The sequence below is a fragment of the Symphalangus syndactylus genome, chromosome 7 (assembly GCF_028878055.3).
Source record: "Symphalangus syndactylus isolate Jambi chromosome 7, NHGRI_mSymSyn1-v2.1_pri, whole genome shotgun sequence".
NCBI classification, from domain to species: Eukaryota; Metazoa; Chordata; class Mammalia; order Primates; family Hylobatidae; genus Symphalangus; species Symphalangus syndactylus.
Window position 1 is genome coordinate 69738638 of NC_072429.2, and position 14041 is coordinate 69752678.

The 14041-nt window shown below is 41.9% G+C and overlaps 1 protein-coding gene across 4 annotated transcripts in view; it reads left to right on the forward strand.

Moving 5' to 3' along the window:
- The window catches only part of PRKDC (protein kinase, DNA-activated, catalytic subunit), a 186913-nt gene that overhangs the window by 67407 nt on the left and 105465 nt on the right, over positions 1–14041 (forward strand). For all 4 annotated transcript variants that reach the window (XM_055286467.2, XM_055286469.2, XM_055286468.2 and 1 more), the window contains exons 32-39: positions 2405–2628; positions 3651–3859; positions 4225–4357; positions 5151–5309; positions 6694–6897; positions 10737–10922; positions 11314–11418; positions 13110–13277. In XM_055286467.2, the coding sequence (XP_055142442.1) occupies positions 2405–2628; positions 3651–3859; positions 4225–4357; positions 5151–5309; positions 6694–6897; positions 10737–10922; positions 11314–11418; positions 13110–13277 (1388 nt within the window). The remainder of the gene's footprint in view (positions 1–2404; positions 2629–3650; positions 3860–4224; positions 4358–5150; positions 5310–6693; positions 6898–10736; positions 10923–11313; positions 11419–13109; positions 13278–14041) is intronic.

The following is a 14041-nucleotide window of genomic DNA, read 5'->3' on the forward strand; positions in this document are numbered from 1 at the left end:
ACAAAACTGTTAATATTACTTTAAAAAAATGTATTCCATGAACAATAAATACTATAGCCGTTTTATATACAGCGTCATTGGCTTTAAAATATAGCTGCTTTATTGGAAATTTTGCAGAGTTCCTGAATTCATATTCTCATTTCCTAACCTTCAAATGATTTTATCCTAAAGTATTAAGTTTTTTTGCTTAAGATTTTACTATATCCCTATCTACGTCTTTTTAATGAAAAGATGTACATATTTAAAGATTCCTTGGCTGGGCTCAGTGGCTCTCTCCTGTAATCCCAGCACTTTGGGAAGCCGAGGCAGGAGGATCACTTGAGCCCAGGAGGTTGAGACCAGCCTGGGCAACACGGCAAGACACTATCTCTACAAAAAATACAGAAGTTAGTCCGGCGTGGTGATGCACACCTGTGATCCCAGCTACTGGGGAGTCTGAGGTGGGAAGATCGCTTGAGCCTGGAAGGTTGAGGCTACAGTGAGCTGTGATTGTGCCACTGTACTCTAGCCTGGGTGATAGAGTGAGACCCTGTCTCAAAAAAAATTTTCTTCTGTGTTATTATTACATTTGTTATTAGTCACATTACATTTTTTAATGCCAAAACAACAAATATAAAAATTTTGATAATTATTACATATAAAATGTAAAATTATGTGGTTGGAATTCTATTTTCGTATGTATAGATTTTAGTATTAAAAAAAACTTGTTCATAGCCGGATGTGGTGGCTCACACCTGTAATCCCAGCACTTTGGGAGGCCGAGGCGGGCACATCACCTGAGGTGAGGAGTTTGAAACCAGTCTGGCCAACATGGCGAAATCCCATATCTACCAAAAATACAAAAATTAGTCAGGCACGGTGGCAGGTCCCTGTTAATCCCAGCTACTCAGGAGGCTAAGGCACAAGAATCGTTTGAACCCCGGAGGCGGAGGTTGCAGTGAGCCGAGATCGCACCAGAGCACTCCAGCCTGGGTGACACTGTCTCAGAAAATAATACCAAAACCAAAAAAACTTGTTCACATAAATAAGGGCCATATTTGATTTATTCTAAAATGTACATTTTTCCATATTTAACAGATCCATGGTTGCAGTGTGTCTTACAATCCAGTATTCTGTTGGATTCAAGGATATTTGGTTTTTGAGAATAATTTCTTTTTTTTTCTCTTTTGAAACGGAGTCTCCGTCACCCAGGCTGGAGTGCAGTGGCGCGATCTTGGCTCACTGCAAGTTCCGCCTCCCGGGATCGTGCCATTCTCCTGCCTCAGCCTCCCTAGTAGCTGGGACTACAGGCTCCTGCCACCATGCCCAGCTAATTTTTGTATTTTTAGTAGAGACAGGGTTTCACTGTGTTAGCCAAGGTGGTCTCGATCTCCTGACCTCGTGATCTGCCCGCCTTGGCCTCCCAAAGTGCTGGGATTACAGGCGTGAGCCACCGCGCCTGGCTGAGAATAATTCTTAATATAAGTTATCTCAGTTCTTGGAATACATCAAAATACATGTTATCAAAATTATTTTTAATGAGGTCAGTTGACAGTTTGATTGACTTTCCTTAAATTATGTTGGAAACAAAGAATTAGAAACCATGAGACTTACAAAAAGGCTTTCCTACTCAATCATTGCCTTTACTCTTTCAACAGTATGCAAGTATTTTAAATTGTCTCTTGGCGCTCTGAAGGGCTGTGCACCTTGGAGTAATAAACTACAGTTAGACTGGAGAGAGGTGAGGGTGGGTCTGTCTTTCATTAAGCAGGAGAGTCCTGATGAACAGGCTGAGATGGGAAAGGAGAACCAGCTCCAGGATGTTTTCAGACAAATGAATTTTATGACAAAGCCCATTTGAGGATTGACCTGAAAGTTGATTCCATAAGATATGACTGGTGCCCGTCCACACCTGCTTGAAGACTGCTCCATAATTTGTCTCTGTCCTTTGAAGGACAGGATTTTTTATTTTTTCATTATTAATAACATTCATTATTAATAACAGTGCTAAAAAGAACATTCTTACAACCACATCTCTGCAATTCTGCAGTCATTTCATTAGGTTAAAATTTCAGTGCTGATTCAAAGCATAATGAGTTTTTAAACATTTGATAGAAATTGGCATGCATATTTTTAAAAACTTGGTATGAATTGCCAAATCGCCCTTTAAAATGAGCATATTAATTTATCTTCTCACATGTAATGTTTGGGAATAAAGACCTGACCTTCCATCAGTGTGTCCTTTTGATATGAGAAGAAATAACTGCCACTTTATTCAGCTATTATTAAGCTGTTTGTTTCTTTTGTAAAATTTTGAATTTTTACTGAACGGACATCATGCCTATGCTTAGAGAAGCAATTTTATATTAATCTTAGTGGAGTTGAAAGGAAGCATATATTAATATTTCAATATAATTGCTTCTAGGTACTGAAGTCCAGTCTTCACTTTTGAAAGCAGTGGCTTTCTTTTTAGAAAGCATTGCCATGCATGACATTATAGCAGCAGAAAAGTGCTTTGGCACGGGGGCAGCAGATAACAGACCAAGCCCTCAAGAGGGAGAAAGGTACAGCTACAGCAAATGCACCGTTGTGGTCCGGATTATGGAGTTTACCACGACTCTGCTGAACACCTCCCCAGAAGGATGGAAGGTAGGCTGCTCTATTAATTTGAGGTCAGTTTTTGGTACTGGAAAACTACTTCAAAGGTTTCTGTTAGAAGGGGTTTTGGCTTTTAATAAAAATTTATCATTATTATTATTATTATATTTCATCCTCTCAACCCAGCTTTTCCTGACTTCGGGAAGAACCAGGAAGAGAAGGCCAGGTTTTGGCTTTTCTAAAACTTTGCATTGTCAGAAGAGTTATATGTCAAAATCAAGTTGTCAATTTATTTTAGTTGACAAAAACTGTATTTATGGTATACAGCATGATGTTTTGATATGGTTTGCCTTGTGGAATGGCTAAATCAAGCTAATTAATGTATCTGTTACCTCACATATGTAACATTTTTTGTGATGGGAACTTTTCAATCTATTTTCTTTGCAATTTGCAAAATTACAATGCATCGTTATATTAACTACAGTCATCGTGATGAACGATCTATTGAAAATCATGAAACTTTGCATGTCCTTCAGAGTTTCACTGTGTGAATGAAATACAAAATAGTTTTTTCTAATTGTTTTATTGGATGCTGTATTTTATGCTATCATCAAACATCTACCTTAGGAAACACACACTAGCAAATATTTATAGATGTATCCATGAGGCTTATTGTGTAAACAAACTCCAGTCAGTTTATTCAGGGAATCTCTGCCAGGTGCCTGTGGCACACCAGGCCCTGGGATGCAGCAGTGTCCTGAGTCAGGGGCGGGGAAACCCTGTGCATGGACATAGCCCCACCTGCTGCCTGCTCCATAGATAAAGCTACATAGGAGCATGGCTGTGCGCCTCTGTCCACCTGTTGTCTGTGCTGCTTTCTTATCAGACGCGTAAGGAGTTGCAGCAGAGACTGTCTAACCCACAAACCTCAAGTGTTTACTGTGCCCCCGTTTTACAGAGAAACTCTGCCCACCTCTCCCTTAGGCAGAAGTTCCCAACCTCGTGGGCCCTGCACTTTGGTGAAAATAGAAATGCTGTCTGACAAAGTGTTTTTATCAAACAATCTGTTACAGCTCCTGAAGAAGGACTTGTGTAATACACACCTGATGAGAGTCCTGGTGCAGACACTGTGTGAGCCCGCGAGCGTAGGTTTCAACATCGGAGACGTCCAGGTTATGGCTCATCTTCCTGATGTTTGTGTGAACCTGATGAAAGCGCTAAAGATGTCCCCATACAAAGATATCCTAGAGACCCATCTGAGAGAGAAAATAACAGCACAGAGGTGGGTACTTGGGTCACAATCGGGGACGTGTTGTCCTGGAATTTCAGGCCCTAATATGTTGCCGTGCTCCTGCAGCTGCTCCTGCTTCCTCAGGGAAGGCTCATATCAGTGGGATGTTTGCTGCCAGTGACCTCAATAGTTGTTTAGAAATCACATTTAACCAGTGCCTTCCCTGTACCAAACTTAAGCAAACTTCAGACATGGTTAGCGCCATGTTTGATCTCCGTGCTAGCTTAGTGCGCATGGATCCTGTTAGATGTTGCCTCTGTTTGCTTTCATAGCAGTGCAAACATTTTTTTCAGTGTATCTTGATAATTTAATGAGATCAGAGCTCACCTAATTTACTGTTTTTGTCACATGGCCAGCATTGAGGAGCTTTGTGCTGTCAACTTGTATGGCCCTGACGCGCAAGTAGACAGGAGCAGGCTGGCTGCTGTCGTGTCTGCCTGTAAACAGCTTCACAGAGCTGGGCTTCTGCATAGTATATTACCATCTCAGGTAACTATAACTTACTGTTTTTACATTTATTTTAGCTTTAGTATGATAATTAGTGTATTTATTTATATTATTTCTTAAAAGTCCTTTATGTATTGAGCATGCTGAAATGGGAATTATAGAATTACTTGCTCTAGACATGTAGATATTATCTGTATATCTATGAAATATCAATATAAACATGAAAGCAAATGTAAAAATTTATAAATATAAAATGAAAGTAAAATAAAGGACATTTAGGTATTTCCAGTGCAGCTTTCTGAAAAACTTTAGGAACTGCAGTTGTGCCTTTGTGGCAAGACAACACAAATGAAGAATCTAGTATAGAAAGCAAGGTTGAGCCAGATACAGTGGCTCATACCTGTAATCCCAGCACTTTGGGAGGCTCAGATAGGAGGATTGCTTGAGGCCAGAAGTTGGAGACCAGCCCAGGCAACATGGCAGGAATTCATCTCTACAAACAATTAAAAAAAAAAACATTGTCCAGGAGTGGGTGCTGCGGACCCATAGTCCCAGCTACTCAGGATGCTGAGGTGGGAGGATTGCTTGAGCTTGGAAGCTTGAGACTGCAGTGAGCCACGATTGTGCCACTGCACTCCAGTCTGGGCAACAGAGCGAGACCCTGTCTCAAAATAGCAAGAACAACAAAAGCAAAATTGAATTAAAATTTTTCTGAATATTGGAAGGTAATTGTCAGTGCCATCTGAAGTGGGTTTTTTATTTAATGAGAGGAGTGAAGTTGTTTTTTCTAAGAAATATCTTTTTGCTAGGCATTTCAGTGTTGGCTTTCTTTCAGTCCACAGATCTGCATCATTCTATTGGCACAGAACTTCTTTCCCTGGTTTATAAAGGCATTGCCCCTGGAGATGAGAGACAGTGTCTGCCTTCTCTAGACCTCAGTTGTAAGCAGCTGGCCAGCGGACTTCTGGAGTTAGCCTTTGCTTTTGGAGGACTGGTAGGAAAAACACCTCTGCATGCTGCACTCCCCTAATAATAGAATATATATGTCACTTGCAGGTGTCTCTAGAAACTGTGGAGTTTGGGTAGTAAGGTTTTAGCTGGACAAGTATTGTATGATTTGCATGAGCCAACTTTCTAAACGATTATTTTCTCAATAGTTTCAGAAAAAAAAAAACGGAATAGAACAACATTCTTTTTAAATTGAGGTTTTGTCTATCCCACTTTGTTTCGAAAAGGAATTAGCTAGAGAACGTTTTGTGACTGTGAAGCTGAGTCGTGCTGACATGTGGCCTCTTCTCCTCTCCTTGGTGTTCCTTCACATGGATGATTGGGAGGGCCTGTGAAGGATAATCCCAGAGGAACCAGAGTCTCAAAAAAAAATATTCTCATGGCTCTTTGAACCATGCAGGGCTGGCCTTAAATAGTCCCTGCTGTAGCTGAAATCTGCAGCCAGCCCTCTGTGGTCACTCCATCCCAACTTCCTTTCTTCTGTAGCAGAAACCCGTTTTTCACCCCTTTGTCCAATTAATGTAAACAATTACATATTTAAATTGTCTAAAAATACTCACCCTTATTAATAGACTCTATCCTCAAAGCAACAACACTGGGGTAGGCAGATGGCTTGAGCCCAGGAGTTTGAGACCATCCTGGGCAACATAGTGAGACCCTGTTTCTACAAAAAATTTAAAAAATCAGCCAGGTGTGGTGGCACATGCTTGTAGTCCCAGCTACTCAGGAGGCTGAGGTGGGAAGATCGCTTGAGCCCAGGAAGTCAAGGCTGTAGTGAGTCATGATCATGCCACTGCACTCCAGCCTGGGCAACAGAGTGACACCCTGTCTTTAAAAAACAACAAGGCTGGGCAGGGTGGCTTATTGCCTGTAATCCTAGCACTTTGAGAGGCCAAGGTGGGTGAATTGCTTTAGGTCAGGAGTTCGAGACCAGCTTGAACTACATGGTGAAATGCTGTCTCTACTAAAAATACAAAAATTAGCCAGGTGTGGTAGAACAAACTTGTAATTCCAGATACTTGGGGGGCTGAGGCCGGAGAATTGCTTGAACCTAGGAAGTGGAGGTTTGCAGTAAGCCAAGATTGCGCCACTGTACTCCAGCCCAGGCAGCAGAGCGAGACCCTGTCTCAAAAATAAAAACAACAAGATTTTTGGACATTTGGAAGAAATATGGGTCAAGGAAGATTTGTTTCCCAAAATGAAACCTAGAAAATGGAGGCTAGTTGAAATATATACAATTTCAGCTTGAATCCAGGCTTCACATATCAGGCTCTTTTTAGACCTGTGTCGTTTTCTAATTTCAAAGTTACCAGTTGCCCAAGGGTCTTTCTGTGCCATGCAAAGATGTGCCTCTCCTTTCTTTTTCCCAGTGTGAGCGCCTTGTGAGTCTTCTCCTGAACCCAGCAGTGCTGTCCACGGCATCCTTGGGCAGTTCACAGAGCAGCGTCATCCACTTCTCCCATGGGGAGTATTTCTATAGCTTGTTCTCAGAAACGATCAACACGGAATTGTTGAAGAATCTGGATCTTGCTGTATTGGAGCTCATGCAGTCATCAGTGGATAATCCCAAAATGGTAACAAAATTTCCCTTTAAATAAACTTTTTTTTTTTTTCTTTTTGAGACAGAGTCTTGCACTGTTGCCCAGGCTGGAGTGCGGTGGCACAATCTCTGCTGACTGCAACCTCTGCATCCCAGATTGAAGCGATTCTTCTGCCTCAGCCTGCCGAGTAGCTGGGATTACAGGCACCCACCACCACACCTAGCTAATTTTTTGTATTTTTAGTAGAGACAGGGTTTCACTATGTTGGGCAGGCTGGTCTTGAACTCCTGACCTCGTGATCCGCCCACTTTGGCCTCCTGAAGTGCTGGGATTACAAGCGTGAGCCACTGCACCTGGTCAGCATTTTCTTATATAATCCTTATAAAAGGGTTGCCATATTCCTGAAATGTTTCATTAAAGTATGATAAGACTTTTTCCTAGAAGGTTAAAAGCTCTTGCTTTTAACAAACTCAGAAAAACCCAAAACATACACCTTATCAATAGTTAATGAATGTTAGGCCAGGCATGGTGGCTCTTGCCTGTAATCCCAGCACTTTGGAAGGCGGAGGTGAGCGGATCACCAGAGATCAGGAATTCGAGCCCAGCCTGGCGAACATGGCAAAACCTTGTCTCTACTAAAAATACAAAAGTTAGCCGGGCATGGTGGTGTGCACCTGTAATCCCAGCTACTCAGGAGGCTGAGGCAGGAGAATTGCTTGAACCTGAGAGGCAGAGGTCAGTGAGCTGAGATCATGCCTACTGCACTCCAGCCTTAGTGATGGAGCGAGACTGTGTCTCAAAAAAGTAAAAAATAGCTAATGAGTGTTATTGGATGTTAAAACATTGATTGTTTTTTCTATTCCCTTATGCTTTGCAAATTTTTAAGCCTAAATATTATAAGGCACAGCTATGCAGGATATTGACATTTGCCAAGATATGGCCTTGGAGCTTACAAACCCGTCCTGGGGCCCAGAGCTGGCTTTGCATTCATACCAGCTGCAGGCAGGTCTCCGCACCCCGGTAGACCTCTCTGTTCTCAGAGTTCTCTCGTGGCCTCGATGCTGAGTTATCATTTCCGGCATGTTCCTGCTGTGTCCCCCTTTCCCCTTCACATTGACTCTCTGGAGATCAGTATTTAATATATAGTTGACTTTCGTTTGCTAAACCTCTGGGATTTTGAAATTTAACTTGTTCTGTGGACAGAAACTGTTAACTGTTGATAAGACCATTTTAAGGGAGAGTACATGATTTCCTAAGTCGAGCTTTTATTGCAAACAGTGCTTGTGTGTTGTAGGGGAATCTTTTGTGGTAGATTGCAGTAGGAATTTGTATTCTTTAAAATTAGAAATAAAATCGTAGTAGATGACACTGAGATTTAACATTCTGATTTCATAAACTATGACCTCTGATGGAAATGATAGAAAAAACATATGCCTTTAACCTCTGTTCCTTCCCTAAATTCCTCTAAAGTAACAGAATGAGATTTTGAAAACACCACTACAATCTCAAAGGACACAGAGAAAAGGACTTCTAAGAGTGACAAGAGTTGTAAATCAAAAGGACAGGTGTGACAGACTGCATGCAGAGTTTGGGATAGCTGCGAGGTGATGCAGCCATCGGAAGTTGGGGTCCACACGTGCTGAGCCCCAGCAGGGCAGACATGGGAGCAGGGGTGAGCAGAGGCTGAGAAGAGAGGATTGGGCAAAGGCCAGCTCTCCCCTGCAGGGCAGCCTCCTGTCTCTGCTGCTGGGGGTCTGATCCTCCCCACTTGAGGAGAAGGCAGGAGGCAGTGACTCCCTGGAGAGGATAGAGACCTCCAGACTGGGGGGCTCTGGTGTGGCTGAATATGTGGATACTATCATGAAAAGAGGAAAGTTAAGTGCAGCCTACCTAAATTCTAGACTTTCAGGCTGTCTGCCCTTTCCCTCTGAATACTTTCAGTTCAGCGTCTGCCCTTGGCAGGGCACCAGAATATCCTGACAGCGCCCTAAGAGAAAATAAAGATGCAGGCATCACAGCCAGCTGGGTCAGTGACAGTGATCCTCCCCACCAGCGAGCCCTGCATGCTGCACAGCGCTTCCAGGCGGGTGATACCTGTGAGCCGGCAGCCCGGGGGCCCAGACACCTGAGGAAAGGGACACCAGAGGGCGTAGCAGGACACAGGCAACTGTGGCAAGGCCTGTTCACTGAGATGGAAATGTAAGGTGGAGAAAAAAAACTGAAAGATGAGAGACAAAACTGTGAAATAAGAATTGCTATGGAGAATGAACATCAGAGAACAAAAAAGTTCTCTTGGGAATTAAGCATAGGCATCAGAAATTAAAAATGAAATGAGTTTGGAAGGTAAACTTGAGTAACTCTTCACGGAGAGTAGAGTGAAAGACAAAACAGAAAACACGAGAGAAATGAGGAGACTAGGGATTCACGCACGAGGTTGAGCAGCAGGGCCTTGGCTCCAGAGGTCAGGAGCCAGGAGTGGCATTTGCTGAGGACACAGCTCCAGAGGAGCCCAGAAGCAAAGGCTTTGAGTTTCCAGGTGGAAGAGGGCCATGGAGTGTCCAGCATGGTGCACAGAAACAGCTCCACGTGGAGCACATTTCTTGAGAATTCAGAATGGTGGGGTTTCACTACAAGAAAAGATTCTCAGGTTTCCACTGGAGAAAAAGCAGTTATGTGTGAAAGGATCTAGAAATTGAATGACATATGTCTTCTCAGCAGCAGTGTGGACACTGCAAGACTTGAACCAGATTTCTTCCACAGTTCATAAGAGAAATCTTCAGCCTAAAGTTCTGAATCCAGCTGGATTATCCATTATGTGAGAGTGGAATGCAGATGTTTTAGACATGCCAGATCCCCAAGAGGTCCCTGTGCACTCTCATCACGATGCTGCTGGGTAGAGAGTGATCAGGCAGTGAGCCAACACAGGGGAAGGTGCTGGATAGTACGTCGCCCCGCACAGAGGCATGGATGGCCCAGCACCAGCACTGCAGATCAGGAGCTGAGTTGCCACAGAAATGGGGCAGATAGACCTGATAGGCTTAGAGGGCTTGCAGCAGTTTCATAACTTGGGAGAGTTTGATGACGAATTAATGACAGACACATTGAAAAGAGCAATGAAAGCAAACAAGGTTAGCTTCAGAGAGTACAAAATGTGCAAAAAGGGAAAAGCATTGTTTCTACTTGGAACATCTGTGAAAAATGTTTGCATAGTCAGAATGACAGGAATAGTCAATGTTAATCTGACCAAAATTAGCCTGTCACTCTGTTGCAGGAGTGGTGGTGACACAGGAAATGTGGGTGTGCATGTATGATGGTAGTTGAACAAGAAGTGTACGTTTGTGCGTGTGCATGTTTGCTTGTGTGTGTACACCTGTGTGTGCTAGTGTGTGCCTGTATGGTGGTGGTGGGACCAGAAGTATGCGCTTGGGTGCATGTTTGCTTATGTGTGTACATCTGTGTGTGCTTGTGCATGCATGTACAGTGGTGGTGGGACAGGAAGTGTGCATTTGTGCATATGTGCATATTTGTGTGCTTGTGTGTGTACACCTGCGTGTGCTTGTGCATGCATGTACAGTGGTGGTGGTGGTGACAGAAGAGAGCTGACGCCTTTTTCCTAGACTGCCCAGACGAGGAAAGCCAGGAGAAGCCGGGCAAGCCTGATGCCGTAGCTAAGGCCACCCTGTACTTTCTGTGGAAAAACTATGGTTGAAGTGTACCTCAAATCAAACTCGAGGAGTTTTGAAGTAGATAAACATCTATTATAGAAATAGCTTATTTATTTTCCAAGAATAGCTTTGAAATAAAGGTAAATTTTGTTTTCTGTCATTCTCAAAATTAAGAATTTTTCTTCACTCACAACGAAATTGTCTCAGGTGAGTGCCATTTTGAACGGCATGTTAGACCAGAGCTTCAGGGAGCGAGCAAGCCAGAAACACCAAGGACTGAAACTTGCAACTACAATTCTGCAACACTGGAAGAAGTGTGATTCATGGTGGGCCAAAGATTCCCCTCTCGAAACTAAAATGGCAGTGCTGGCCTTACTGGCAAAAATTTTACAGGTATTTTGAGATTCCTTTAAAAAGCAATCATGTTGATTCTTCTGAACTCTGTAACTTGTGTCTTTAAAATTTGATGGAGGTTACTCCATAAGCTCATTGGTTTGACAAATAAAATATTTTGACAGGATAGTTGCTTATATTTACCTTTTTAAACTTTTTCCATTATTTATTAGACTTACTATTTCTTATGCTATATCTTTTTAAGGTACCTTTGCATGTATTTTCCTAACAGATAGTATTACAATATTTTACAATAAGATTGTGAAAATATTATTGAAGCTCAAAATTAAATTTACAGTTCATTTCTGGAATTTAAACATTTGAGCAGTGGGCTAAAGGAAATAGAGATGTAATATACAAATGTGTCCTGTTTTTCTTTTCCTTCCTTTAGATTGATTCATCTGTATCTTTTAATACAAGTCATGGTTCATTCCCTGAAGTCTTTACAACATATATTAGTCTACTTGCTGACACAAAGCTGGATCTACATTTAAAGGTAAACAGTGAAGTATTTATTTTTTTGGATTACATTCTCCTCTATTTTCATATTTTTTATTTGTGATGTTTTTTATTTTTTATTATGGAAAATTTCAAACATGTTCAAAAGTAGGGAGACTAGCACAGTAATCCCCCTGTACTTATTAGCCAGTCTGGATAACCATCCTGTGTGGGTGTTTGTTTCACCTGTGCAGTCAACCCACCCATCAGCAGGCAAGGAACGCCAAGCAGGCCAAGCGTGTTATCTGACCTGTATCTGCTTCAGTTCAGTGTGCCTCTCCAAGACATGAGAACATTTCTTTCTTTCTTTTTTTTGAGACAGTCTCGCTCTGTCGCCCAGGCTGAAGTACAGTGGCGCAATCATGGCTCACTGCAACCTCCGCCTCTTGGGTTCAAGTGATTCTTGTGCCTCAGCCTCCCGAGTAGCTGGGATCACAGGCGTGCGCCACCAGGCCTGGCTAATTTTTTTATTTTTAGTATATTTCACCATAGTGGCCAGGCTGGTCTCAAACTCCTGACTTCAAGTGATCTGCCTGCCTCGGCCTCCCAAAGTGCTGGGGTTACAGGTGTGAGCCACCACACCCGGCCTAGAACATTTCTTTTAAAGTATAAGATTATCATATTTGGATGAATTAACATTTGTGTTTGCACACATATGATTTAAATTGGCTTTTTGTGCTGTAATGACTTTATCACTCAGTCATTTTTCTATTAAAAATAATATAAAAACTTTTGGTGATTTTTAGGGTCAAGAATTAATAAATACTGTCATTTTAAGGTTACTAATTTTAAAGTCCTAGAACAATTAGATTTTAAACCCTATTGAAAAGTGGCATTAATTCAAGGGACCTTTTTACTGGATAAAGGGGATAATTCTTTGGAATTTTCTGCTGTGTGATTAATCAAGTTTCCCGGTTCTCCATAGACAGTCTTGGAATTTTCTGCCATGCGAGGGAGAACAGGAATCAACTCCTAGTTCTTGTTAAGCTCAGTATGAAGTTCTTATGTAGTTCTGCAATGTGTAGTTGTAAACTCCTCCTTAGGTTATTCAAAATGTTCTTTCTACACAAAGCTTGTACAGTACATTTTTACTAGGGTCATTATTTGTAGAAGAGGAAGTACATACCGAATCAGCACCATGTTCCATTTATTTATGTGTCCATAGCTGGCGTCAACCAACTAGCCTGAGTAAGAGTCAAAGCTGAGGTATAGGCTGGGTGCGGTGGCTCACGCCTGTAATCCCAACATTTTGGGAGGCCAAGGCGGGTGAATCTCCTGAGGTCAGGAGTTTGAGACCAGCCTGGCCAACATGGCAAAACCCCGTCTTAATGAAAAATATGAAAAGAATTAGCCAGGCGTGGTGGCAGGCGCCTGTAATCCCAGCTACTCTGGAGGCTGAGGCAGGGAGAATCACTTGAAGCCGGGAGTCAGAGGTTGCAGTGAGCCTACATCATGCCACTGCTCTCCATCCTGGGTGACAGAGTGAGACTCCGTCTCAAAAAAAAAAACAAAAACACTGAGGTATAGAATTGTATTCATGTTGGTTTTTAATATAATTTAGAAATTATGCTGAAGTCATTCATTGATTCCACAGTGCTTTATTTGCAATGTCTTACAGTAATTTTATTTATTCTGTAGGATATATAAGCCATAATTCGTGCAGTTTCTTATGTCTGTCTTGCTCCACAGGGCCAAGCTGTCACTCTTCTTCCATTCTTCACCAGCCTCACTGGAGGCAGTCTGGAGGAACTTAGACGTGTTCTGGAGCAACTCATCGTTGCTCACTTCCCCATGCAGTCCAGGGAATTTCCCCCAGGAACTCCGCGGTTCAATAATTATGTGGACTGCATGAAAAAGGTTAGTTTCTAGTAGTATCAAGTAAAATTAAAACACTGATTTTTTTTTTCTTGTTACATATCTTGGTGAAAAGAGGTGAGTGAAATATCTACAATCAGAGAAGTTGTAAACCACCCAATAGGTTATTCAAAATGTTCTTTCTACACAAAGCTTGTACAGTACATTTTTACTAGGGTCATTATTTGTAGAAGAGGAAGCACATACCGAATCAGCACCATGTCCCATTTATTTATGTGTGTATGGCCTGAGAATTCATTTGATTCACTTGGAAAGCAGTGACAGGAGTATATGTGAATCCACTGGAATTTGTTTTTTTCTCCCATTTTTAATTGTGAAATATTTTATGCATAAAATGGAATGTATAAAGTATATGTACGTTATGAACAGTAATACCAAAAGAAGCTAAGAAATAGAATATTACCAATAATTTCCAGTTTCTAAAATTTAATGGAGTAGCGATTATTTGAGAAGCATTTCGTGATTATCCCTAATATGATAGGTTGAGCATCGCGTATCTGAAATGCTTGGAACCAGAAGTGTTTCGGATTTTGGAATGTTTGTGTATACATGAGATACCCCGGGGATAGGACTCAAGTCTAGACGTAGACATGAAATGCATTGGTGTTTTTTGTTTTGTTTTCTTTTGTTTTGAGACAGAGTCTTGCTCTGTCGTCTAGGCTGGAGTGCAGTGGAAACTGCACAGAATAGTTTCAGAGATGAAAGAAGGTATTGTGTCAACGAGATAGGATAATGACCTTGGAAAT